This window comes from Thunnus maccoyii, chromosome 23 (assembly GCF_910596095.1).
Source record: "Thunnus maccoyii chromosome 23, fThuMac1.1, whole genome shotgun sequence".
NCBI lineage: Eukaryota > Metazoa > Chordata > Actinopteri > Scombriformes > Scombridae > Thunnus > Thunnus maccoyii.
Window position 1 is genome coordinate 15,732,130 of NC_056555.1, and position 12,386 is coordinate 15,744,515.

The 12,386-nt window shown below is 41.9% G+C and overlaps 1 protein-coding gene across 2 annotated transcripts in view; it reads left to right on the forward strand.

Moving 5' to 3' along the window:
• The window catches only part of snd1 (staphylococcal nuclease and tudor domain containing 1), a 179,868-nt gene that overhangs the window by 14,729 nt on the left and 152,753 nt on the right, over positions 1-12,386 (forward strand). For both annotated transcript variants that reach the window (XM_042404023.1, XM_042404022.1), the window contains exons 8-11: positions 722-880; positions 980-1,086; positions 1,739-1,829; positions 7,142-7,246. In XM_042404023.1, coding sequence (XP_042259957.1) covers positions 722-880; positions 980-1,086; positions 1,739-1,829; positions 7,142-7,246 — 462 coding nt within the window. The remainder of the gene's footprint in view (positions 1-721; positions 881-979; positions 1,087-1,738; positions 1,830-7,141; positions 7,247-12,386) is intronic.

Here is a 12,386-nt window from a genome sequence, read left to right on the forward strand (position 1 = left end):
GGGAGACTACAAGTAGTAAGCAAATGGAAAAAAAATGCATTAAGTTGGCTAGCCGCATGAAGATAAAACGGCTGTGTTTTGACAGTACCCTCCACACCTCTTAAGTTCTTCACTTTAATGTCACAAAAACTATTTAAAGTATTCTAAGGTAGACAGTTCAGTCTTGGTAGTAAAAATATATATAAAAAAAAGACATTAAAAGAGGAACAGCACATTTTTGTCACACCTTTAAAGTCTGTGTTTATTGTAGCAGTGTCATATCCGCTCCACTAAATTTCCCCATCAGTCTTTTTCACCAAGCCCAGCTTTGCCGATGGACCACTCAAGATAACTAATCTTTTTCATCTCCCACTTGAAGATATTACATCCATTTCAAGGTGTTCTTTGTTTCGTTGTTCAAAGGCTTGTCTGCTAGTCGCGCCTTTTGTGTTTATATCTCTGGGTTTTTTTTTTTACCACACTCAAAAGGAGAATACAGATAGCATGTGCAGCAAGGTGACAGGTTAAAAGAGGATAACAGTAGTACACAGAAAAGTATATCCAAAGAATGCCCTGCTTAAAATACTGAGAATTGCAGTAGAACAAATGTGCGCCTGTCTTGTGAGAGTGATGTAATCAATCACATTTAACACTTTTTGACATATTTTCAAATGCTTGCAAAAATACCTGTGGCTTAAGGTGTGACTATTATTTTGTAATTGTGAGTTCTCTGTGTCTCCAGTGTCCAACATTCAAACGGGAAGCAGATGGCACAGAGACACCAGAGTCGTTCGCAGCAGAGGCCAAATTCTTCACAGAATCCCGTCTTCTGCAGAGAGACGTTCAGATCATCCTGGAGAGCTGCCCTAACCAGATCATACTGGGAACCATCCTTCACCCGGTAAGACACACGAGCAGACATCCGGTGGTGGTACTGACATTAAGAGTTCTGTCTCGTTAACCGTGCTCATGTTTTTTCCCCTGTTTCCCCGTGTTTCAGAATGGTAACATAACAGAACTCCTGCTAAAGGAAGGCTTTGCCCGCTGTGTGGACTGGTCCATGGCTGTCTACACCCAGGGAGCTGAGAAACTCCGAGCTGCTGAACGGTACACAACTGTACAAACGCAGAGCAATTAGTTGTGCACAGAAAACATTGTTGAACGGAAGCCTGTTTTTCTATGTTGGTCAGATGTTTTTCAAAACTGTTGGGTAGTGCATAGATCATGAAGATACTTAGAACTGCACAGGAAAATTTATGAAAAAGTTCTGTTGTTGATTCCCAATAAACATAACATTAAGCATTTTATTTGGTGGAAGACAAACTGTCATGTCATACTTTATTTGATTCAGCTGTTGTTTAGCTGACAGTAACAGAAACTTATTTACTGTAGATTTGGTTCTGCAAACCACTGGTAATTTAATTGTAAGACATAATAATTATAAATTACATGCAGATTCTTGAGGTATTGAAAATAATTGCAAAGTGAATAGACATATGCACAAGTATACTGATTAACTCTACCACTACTTGAGATGAGTAGTATCACTCCATTATGGTGCAATGATATTCTTTACAGTCATCACAGCAATGACTATGGGCTAATCATACTGGAATTTTCTCTCTTTAATGAGCTTTTGTAGCTTTTTTTCCAGCCAAGTGGATATTTTTTTCACTTGATTAAACCCTTTATGTCCTAATATCTGGTTGATGCTGAAGACTAGCACTGATGATGATGATGTGATTTTGTTCTTTGCCAGATCTGCTAAAGAGCGCAGGGTCCGCATCTGGAAGGACTACGTGGCACCCACAGCTAACCTGGACCAGAAGGACAGACAATTTGTAGCCAAGGTGAGATCCTTAAGTGGCTTTTATATACTGTGTCCCATTGGTGAAGGAGTTGTCTCCGCTTAATCTTCTCTTTTTGTCAATCTTTCTGTGGCCCCTAACGTAACGGTTATCAATTAGGATCATCTTGCTTCTAATGAAAGTCCTCACTTATCTTTGAACGTTACTCAGAAAAAGCAGGAGTAAGGTATAAAACTTTCAGCATGACATGCAGACATTATATAGCATGAATAAGACTTGGCTTCAGTGCTAAGGGGGCTGGCTGTTTCCCTCGCTTCCACCACTTGATGTCTACTGCGGCATTTCCAATTTTCTCCTAGCACTGCAGCAAAAGCAGAGCCACTTTGAGGCTTCTAACGAATTATATCCTCCTCACACCTCTTATTTTCACATTTGCAACCCCCACTGAATAAAAAAAAAAATAAATAAATAAAAATCCTTCATGAAAGGTACAAGAAAGAATGCTTAAGAGCAACCTTGAAGCTCTCCCTAGTCAAGTTAGGGCCAAATCGCTGGCGTATGCTGTTGCAGTGGCACAGAACGACCCCCAAAAGCCAAGAACTAGAGATATTAGCTTTGGAGGTTATTGGCCAGGATCTCAGGGGAAAAGAAGTGTCCTTAATATCAAGTACAAGGGAATGCACTCCCTCCTAGTTGTCAGCACACATTAGTTCAAATCAAGTGAGATGGACTCCTCCATACATTTTGATAATACAGTCTAACCTCATTGTCACTATGAGATGACATATTACAGGTTTCAAGGTGTGGTTTTAACGTAGTAAAGCAACTCCAGCCTAAAAGCATCAGCTTTAAATTCGGTCCCCTCGGTGTGCATTTTGATGGGCTGTATCCCACCCTTCCCTTCAGTTGACATATTTTTCTCTAGGAACGTAGAAAAAAAAAAGTTTAATATCCCTAAAGTTTGTCTTTTGTCTGCGTTTGCTCCCTCCAGACCCCCGAATTTTTAAGATCCTGAAAAATTCATGGCCAGCCCGAGTGTTACATAAAAGGTGTTGCTTTGGCAATCTGCTTACAGAATGAATTTGATAAACTGCACACGCATAAAGAAGGCGCGAAAAGAAACTATGTGTATGTATATTTTTTTCCTGAGTCAGAGGGAAGAGGCTAGAGAAAGGATAAAACATTTATATTATCAGTGTGAGCTGCTCTCAGATCTCTCTGAACCCCCCTCAATAAAAGAGGGTTGGATGTGGGCAGTGAGGGAGTGAGGGAACATTGATGGTGAGCTCAGGAGGGTGTGCACAAAAAAGGAATAAATATGGGGGGGGGGGGGGGGGAAAGCAGTATGGGGTTAAAGAAGAAATTGAAAGAAAGTCTGTGTTTGTGTTGAGATGTATAGAGAGAGTGAAGGGAAGGATGAAAAGACATGAGAAGTCAGAAAAAAAACCCCATCTAATCATGATCCATGGGACTATGTGTGTCCTCTTTCTAGCATCGCCTGCCCTGCTGATGCCCCCAGTTAAACCTTGATGCACTTTTTGATCTCTGTAGGATTCATCACTGTCCTCCTTTTCCTCTTTTTTCGCCTGCTACTGCTCTCCCTCAAAAGAGCCACGGGTGGGGGGGGGGGGGGGGGGGGGGGTTTGCTCCCTGCCAGCTGCTGCTCAGTTAGTCGGTTTGTTTAGGGATTAGAAAGCCATCGGCCGATCCTGAGACACTACGCCTGGGCCAAAAGATTTATTCATGAGCAGGAGAATGTAGGCTGGGGATCTAAGATGGCTTGGATCATGGGGTGAAAGGCCTCTGCAATGGCGTTAGGACCACGTGACCCTAAAAACTTCGTCACAAGTGGCTGACGGTTGTGACGGGGAAATGTCATGCTGACCCCTGCAACTGGTCAAGCTGTTTTTAAAGCTAAGTTCATATTGGACAGGCTAAGGTTACTCAGGCCTGTCATTGTCCCGTTCCTGTGACATGTGTCGGCACCTAATAAGGCAATGCTCCCAACTCTCTCAGGGACACATCTATCCATCAACCCCATCATCATACACTCCTCCACTGTTCTCGTCCACTCTACTTTTCACTTCTTATTACCTGAGTGATGGATAGAGCGGAGAGGCAGCAGCGTAGTTCCAATCCTCACAAGTCAATCTTGCTGACGCATCTTCCTCTTTGCCTCGCCTCTTTTCCTCCCATCTCTACTGGGATTGGAGAAGCGGATATAGGCCATGTCCCAATAGTCTTCCTCTCCCCTCCTTTCCTTTCCCATACCCTCCCCTCCTCTGGGTAACCATCCACCTTCGAGGTGATGGATAAAAAGTGACGTCGTGTAAACCCCTTTTTACCAGCCTTTCATCACTAGATTGTCAGGGACACTGCCACTGTTGCTTTCAGGTTCACCAAATCCATAAGAAAATGGTATTTAAATAAAAAAGTGGTTTGTATTATATGAAGAGTAATAGTGTTAACTATTGTCTTCTTCAGTAGGATGTTTTTGTGAAGCTGATTTCAAAAATAATACAATTTTACAGTTGTATTATGTTGTTTGGGGAAAGTCAATAATAATTTACTCTTTTAGTCTTGATTTATATGATTCTGTCCTCTGTCTCTGTCCTCAGAAGTATAGCACTTCCTGTATACACTGGTAAATGCTTTTTCTGGGTTGGGAGTAAGTGAAGAGGAGTACTCTTTAATTCATCGGTGCACAGGAGCAATTGAACGTCTCGTTAGATAATTACTAAATTTTAACATTGGTAAAGAGGGAAAGAGATGCCATGAGGGCCTCCTTTGGCTGTTCGTATCTGTCCCAGTTTAAATAAGTCAGACAGAATGGATACAAGGTCAAGCAGCTTCTTTTGACAAATTAAAAAGTCACTTTAGGGTAAAGTTGATGAGAGTAGGGTATATTTATTCGTGCCCCAGTTAACATCAATCAAGAGGAACAGCGATTAGGTGAAAAGGTCTCTGTAGATTATCGCTACCTGTCCCAGCATAATGTCCTCCTAAAGTATTACGTACTAAGCCACTTTTTTTTTCCAGCAGCCTTGCAGGGCTAGAAGTCAACTCAAATTGTTTATCATGGCATCAAAAACCTGTTTGTAAAACTATATCATTTGGGTGACAAATCATCTCCACTGGCAGCAAGACGAATATGAAACACTGCCATAGGTGTTGCTTTTGAGGGAGATGATGTGACATGAGTAATGAGTAAGTCCTGGCTAAGCCTGCGCTTGGCCCTGTGGTTAAAACCACCTTAATGGATCTGACTGACAACCGACACATTCCCTGACAGTAGCCAAGTTCCTCCTTGCACTATGACTGATCTTGGCCACTGCAGATGTCATGTCAGCCATGGTCAGAGGGTGGCAGTAGATCCACACCTCTCGAGCGTCAGATTAGACCAGTGAGTCATGCTGCCCGCCTATTTGTCTTCTCTGCCTGCCTGCTTGACCCTCATGGCAGCTACTTTGCAAAGACTTTTTGCTCTATTTTTCTATCTATTCTCCATCTCTGTTCTTGTGAAATTTGCTCTGAGATTACACTCTTGTCTTTCTGGCTCGCTCCATCTTTCCGTTCCTCTATCTTGGTGTGTTTTGATCTGTCTTCCTTCGCCTCTCGCATCTCGCCTTCTCCGGCTGATAATTAGCCAGTAAATGCTGAGCCATTTTCTTCTGCTCCTGCCACATTCTCCGTTGCACTTTATTTACTTGGGCAGGCCACAAAATGACCTTGTTACAGTGTGAATTCGTGTAGGCTGGTGCGCGCGCGCGCATGTGTACATGTCTCCGTGTGCATGCACGCTCCCCCTCGCACTTACTCATTACACCTCTCCCCCTCGCCGTCTCTCTCCCTCTTGCTCCCAATGTCTCTGTATCTCTCCCACTCAGCTCAGTGATTAGTATATGATGTATTTTGGCTGCTGTTGTGGGCAGCCTTTTTAGCATGTGGGCTGGTCTAATTTCTGTTCTCTGGTGGCAAATGCGATGGCAATCTGATTTATTTTCATGGAATAATGAATCTCCCAAAGAGCCTAATAACACCTAGATTTGTATCTGCCATACATGCTATCACAAACAACTTTGTCTTAATAACTCAAAAGAATTTTTTGGTCTTTTTGTTTTTCCACCACACAGTCAAGAACACAAACACCCACATGGTTCAAATTGTGCTTGATACATGGTTCAGACCTGCTCAGTTTTAGGACTTCAGCTTGAGCACAGCCTACATATGAACTACAGTTTGAGTGATGAGGAGGCCATTTAACGCACGTGTGGGTAGCAACATGTGTAGCGCGATTGATTTCTCCGTCTCTTGCAAGCGGCCTACTTAAAGGCTCTGGGTTTGGATACCTCTTCCATCTCAGTCACATCATACCCCCAATCTGTCTTCTTACTTTGGAGGGCACAGACATATAGAAAGGCACATACATAGATGGGGTTAAATTACAAATATTTATTCCACACTTCATTATTATCCATGGCTTTAAATGACGAGTTTAAATCCCTCTGAGACTAAGAAAGTAGTCTCCAGAATCCCGATATCCCAGTATTCTTCAGCCAAAGCCGCCGTTCATACTGGACTGATGCTACTTCCTGAACCAGCTTTGGAAAATGTAACAGCTGTAGCTTTGAACATCCACGCATAATTTCTGAAGTGTACCTGCTATAAACTGTGGTTGCTACCTTCGGTGCATGGAGAAATAACATTTAAATGTCAAACATAAATGAGCCTGTGTCTTTAGTTACACTTGTAAAGGTCGCTAGTACAAAATACTTCTTGCCAATTGTTTGGCTGAAGGCTGTGTAATGCTCTACCAGTCTTCTTTTCTTCATCTTTCTCCCTCCCCTCCCTCCTGGTGCCAATCCCCCAGATAGCAAAACGTCCTCGCTCTGTCCTCCAAACCTCGCTGGCCTGCTGGGACGACTTAGCTCGCTTACTTAGTCACTCAAGGATCTCTCTCTTTTTCTTACCTCGCTCTCAGTGCCTCCTGCTCGTGATAGCACACAATATGCACTGTCACTCTCCTTCCGTCTTTGAATAGATCTCTTCCTCTCCATTTATCTTTTACCTGCTCCTTCACTTCCCATCTTTCTGTGAGTCTACCTGCTCACTCCTCAAATTTCATTGCCAGTCTTTTTGCTCCAACACTCCTCCATCCTAAGGGTTATCATTTTTTTGTTTGTTTGTTTGTTTGTTTCTTCCACAAGGACATACAGGTTTTGTGAAGCCTTAAATTAATTTCTAACTAAGTTAGGTTTCATGTCTTCTATTTTTGTACCAGATCATATTCTGGACATTTTTATCCTTCTGTCTTTATTTTAAACACTCCCTCCTCTCGTCTTCTGTTTTTGTAGGTGATGCAGGTGGTCAACGCTGATGCCATGGTGGTCAAGCTGAACTCTGGAGAATACAAGACCATCCACCTGTCCAGCATCCGGCCCCCAAGAATTGAGGGAGAGGTACAAACAAACCTGTGTTTCTGTCTGGTTGTATGTCTGTACACAGCTTTGCACAGAATGAGTAGATACTTGTGTGTGTGTGTGTGTGTGTGAATAAGTGGCTGAATATGGTCCTATGTGGGAGAGTGTGTGGTCTTGCATCGCCAGCGAATTAATTAGAAGCGCCACAGAGACGGCCGGTGTCACTGCTGTTTCGAGTGTCTTGACAGAGTTGATTTATTTTTTTCATTTTAAGTCAAACACAAGCTGTTTACACGTCCTTCCTCAAATTCCTGAGTATTTATCCATCTCATGCCTTCTTCTCTTTCCTTACATATCAGTCTTCTCTGTCTAAATGACCGTGGGAATAATTTCGACCACTTGGTGGCGCCCCTGCAATTGGGGCACAAACACAGCAAGACACTCGCACACACCCAGTGGTTGCAGCATTGCAGAGTGAGGCAGATCGATTTTTTTTTTTTTTTTCTTTCTTTTTGTTTTTTCCTTCTCCTCCACACTCCCCCCTTTTTCCTTAGAATCTCTTTAAGACTGTGAAAACACACACTCACGTATACAAGCTTACACACGCTTCACCTAGTCGCAACAGAAGAGATGTACATTTATCCACGAGGCACTGTCTGATTTAAAATTTAAAAAAAGCGTGTATGCAGTGACACTGAGACACAGAAGTCTACTGCGCTGGATGTCACAGTCACTCACCTCCGGTTGTTCAAAGGATGTAGAGCATTTTTTTTTTCCATTAATCCTTTGATTTTAATAATTCAGCTTAATTTTCAGCTCTGGTGCTGTGTGTAACATACATTAAAGCCCTTTTTCATCACAGTACAATTAAAGCGTGCCTTGCTTACTCTTCTGCAAGGTTTCATTTCATTTCTCAACATCATGTGCTTATTTTTGGGAGGGAAAAAAATGATGATCAGTTATTATTTTTCAATTATTATTGATGTCTGAGTCCTGTAAAATGTTATTATTTTGTAAATAAAGGGCTCAAGATGCCTCAAAATGTCACTCCCATTAATTAGAAAGTTTTAGTGTCACAACAATAGTGATTTGTTTTTGTCAGAGGGAGAATTACATGTTTCAAATTAAACCCTTGTCTCCCTTTGTTTAACATGTCTGAGGCTGTTTGACAGCCGTTCCTCTAATCAACACACTGCTTAGGGTAATATCCATTCATAAGCAAGTCATGTTTCACATTTCCCTGTTCTAAAAAGGTATGAGACAGAGGGGGGTGTTGTGCTTCTGTCTGGAAAACAGTCATAAAAGTCAGATTGCAGAATGTCCTGGACAGTCCTTTATTTTTGCCTTTTTTGATTATTTTTTGATTGTTTTCATTGAATCCCTCTTTCCGCTTGTTTTCCATTTTATAGTTTACTCTTATCAATCGTTTCCTCTTTATCATAGTCTAGTTTAGTTTTGCTTTCTACCCTGTCCTCCTCGGAAAATCATCATCCTCTTTCCTCTCTCCTACCCCTGTGTCCTTAGTGCTTTGAATCATTAAGAGACTGCTTTGTATATTTCCCTGCCTCCCTTCTCCCTTCTGTTCTCTCCTGCTCTCCCTTCCTCTTCCACAGTCACTTTTTCCTGCTTTCCTTTCCCTCTGGGTGTGCACACTGTGGTCAGATTCTTGACCTGCACCGTTGCCCTTTGAGTGTGTTTATCCTCCTTGGCTTTCTGTGGTTGTAACAACCTCTCTCTTGTCCCTTGCATCGCACAGCTTTTGCTCCCAACTCTTTTTCTGGCCTGGTCTGCTCTCATTCTCTTATTTTACTTTTCCACTTTTTCTGCTTCCTTTCACTTCCTCCTCCTTTTGTATTCCTTTAACTTTTGATTCCCCACTGTAGTCTTTCTCTCCCCTCCTTCTATTTCCACCTCTTTCTATCTTTTAGTGCCTGTCTTTCCCTGCACCAGGTGCTTCAACAGTATGTGTTTCGTGCTTCATTACACAGTTATATGTTGCAGGAAGCCTGGGAGAGCGAGCCCAGATGTGTATGTTTGTGTGTATTGTATATGTGTTATATTGGCAGAGTGCACTTTATGTATATTTAATTTGTGTGGTTGTGTGTTTGATTTTTCATGTTTGTCTATAAACAGACGTTCTGAGTACCAGCTCACTGGCCTGGTAGAATAAAATTTTTACTAGCTTGCATAAAATATCCTTAAATAAGGGTAATGTTATGTGTTTGAAGGAGGCAGATAATGTTTTTTGTGTTGATTTTATCGTTATTATTCTATTTTGTCATAGATCGTTAAATGCAGAAATGACATTACTAACAACATGAGGTCATTTGAATAAAATGTAGTCAACACCAAGCAGTATTCAGTTACATTTATCATGTTTTAAAAGCAGAGCAATTTTCCTTGAATCACAGTTTCTAAGATATCTGTATCATAGCCTGTGCTTCCTACCGGCAGGAGGGGCCTTCTTGCAACTGCTGGAGTACAGTCTCTATACGGAGGTGGTGTTGCTACATTTTGTGTTTTGATAAGGTTCATGGTGCTGCTGCTGCTGGTGCTGTTTTTTTAGCTTTTTTTTATTTCTGTCTTTTAGCTAAAGAGCTGCCTGTCTGTAATGCTGTTGGCTCAGCTTCGCGTGTTGTCGCTATGGCAGCAATGCAGAGTTGCGATAGGTTCGCTGAGGCTGTGATGAGCCCTTGGACTGTAAGGTAGAATAAAGGAAACTGACAGAGCATTGAAATTCCTCTGATATCTTAGCTAAATATTTTTTATGCATGCATGGGATTGAGAAGTGTATGTCGAATCTCATTTGGCAGCTGGGCTTGTTTTGTTTTGGAGGTGTCTGATCACCAAATTAGGTGAGCGAGCTGTTACCTCAGGTGAGCGTGGGAGCTTAATTTCGTGCCTTGTCTGCACTCTTTTACACTTGAAGAGTTCATTTGCAAATCAGATATTCCCATCTTTAGTCATTTGCATAAATCAGGTTTTTTTGATTGTGCATTCCAGGTAATATCAATCAAACTGCAGTTGGGTTGTTTTGATTAAGTAAAAAAAAGTAAAACTCAACACAATACAGGTAATGTTATTATACTTTAGAAAACCCTGCCAGACTACAAAACCACTGAGCATGAATATGCCAATTCTTTAACCTGCTGAATGTTATCAAACACCACAGTGGTGCATCAGACGAGCTCATTGTAGAACCGACTCATGGGGCCTAAAGTTTGCCTCAGTTTTTAGTCCACAATCAATTCATTGTGAACTGTACTAAACTGGAAAACATATTATTACTCAATATTTCACAGTGTTCAGTTTAATTCAGTATTTAGTGCTACTCAGTGTTTCACAGTCTAGTATTTCACGGTTTTTAATATTTCAGTGGTTAATATTTCAGTACTTTCTGGATTCAGTATAATTCTGTTTTACTTCACTGAAGGAGAAAAACATCAGACTCTTCAGTTTCGTCCAAATGATCCATCTTTAAAGATGACTCTGAGCTGAAGATACACCGAAATTCGCTTTCAGACGGCACATCTCCAGCAGAACATAGTCGCTATATTGCATCACCTGACTTGAAATACTGTGTGCTGATTCGTTGAATGGATTTATTGGGTTCTGTTCAAGAACAGCGCTGGCGTTTTCTGCTGTAAATCATTAACTTGCGACGCTTTGACAACGGACAAACAAAACGTATTTAGGGTTCAGAATGTGCTACGTGTGAAGAATAACTCACGACAGTCAGTTCGTTTTTTTAAAGGATGGCATTTATTGTTTTTTGCAAATGAACTCTTCACTTTCAGTTTTGTCCATCTTACCTAAATAAAATGCGTCAGTGCACGTGTTAGAAACGTACTTTACGTGCAGCGATGACACGCACGAACTGAAAAAGTCCGATTTTTAGGGAGGCTTGTAAGCAGCAGTGTTGATTCTTAGTTTTAGGTCAAGTGAGTGAGAGGTCACAGCAGGTATCTCTCAGCCAGAAGCTCTACACACACTGACATCATGTTGGCTAACACTGTCACGAGTGAGCTGGCTTCTTGCTTACAGTGCAGCAGACAGACACATAGTCACGGTTTGCAGCACAGCTTACACACGCACACACACGCTTGGTTAAGCTGCATTAGTCTATGTTAGGAAACAACTTGGAAATTGGCGTCAGCTTGTCCACAAACATGGATTTGCAGAGACATGTACTGTAAGTTTTGTAGATAGAGACATGGCAGATGTGTGCATGTTAGCACTATCTATGAACCTCCCTGGAAATCTTTATAGAAACAAACTTTTTTGGTATTGTGTCAAATGTGTTGAGTGCGATGTATTCTGTAGAGGTCTGTAGGGATTTTCTTGTGCCAGTTGTCATTATTATCTCTGTCTGTCTGGATGTGTCTGTGCACTGTTTGACCGTACATTCTGCAAGCAAGGCAATCCATGTTTGTGTGTGGGTGTGTCTGGATGTGTGTACTTGTTCGGGGGGGTACTGAGGCCAGATGCGATGTACCAGTGCACTGATGAACTGTGACAGTTCCTATCAAACCCCTCTCCTCCTCCTCCTCCTCTCTCCTTTTTGGTTGCTTTTAGTCTCCTAACACCCCCTCTCTCATGACTATACTAATTGTGTTCAGACTGACAGATTGGTGAACCAATAAGTGTCTGGCTGCACCAAAACATACATGATTTTCTTCTTTTCTCATCTCTCTTCTTTCTCTCTCATTTTGGTTCCACTCCTCCCCGGTGTTACTGTTGTGGCATATCTTCAGATGCGAGTTATTTTCAGCTCGAGAGTTGGAGTCAGCTTTTTTTCTTCTCTCTCTCTCTCTCTCTCTCTCTCATCCTCCTTCGTTTCTCTTTACCCCTCTTTTTTTTTTTTTTTGCACTCTTTCTCCATTTTCTCTCTCTCGTGTGCAGCAGGACAAGCCCAGCGTAAACACGAGTGGGGAGAGATGTCGGTGCTACTCAGTGACTCACTCTTAACACCCACTCACTCGCTTATACTCTGTGTGTTTGGATATGTTTGTGTGTATCTGCTTAGACGATGCACATGCATGGAGTCTCAAGTGTTGTGTGTGTGTGTGTGTCTCCTCATGCATTGTAATGTATCTGTATGCGTATGTGGTTTAAGTAGGGTTAAGGATAGTGCTGCTGGACCACAGAGGTCAACTCACTGTCCTTATATAAGGCAACA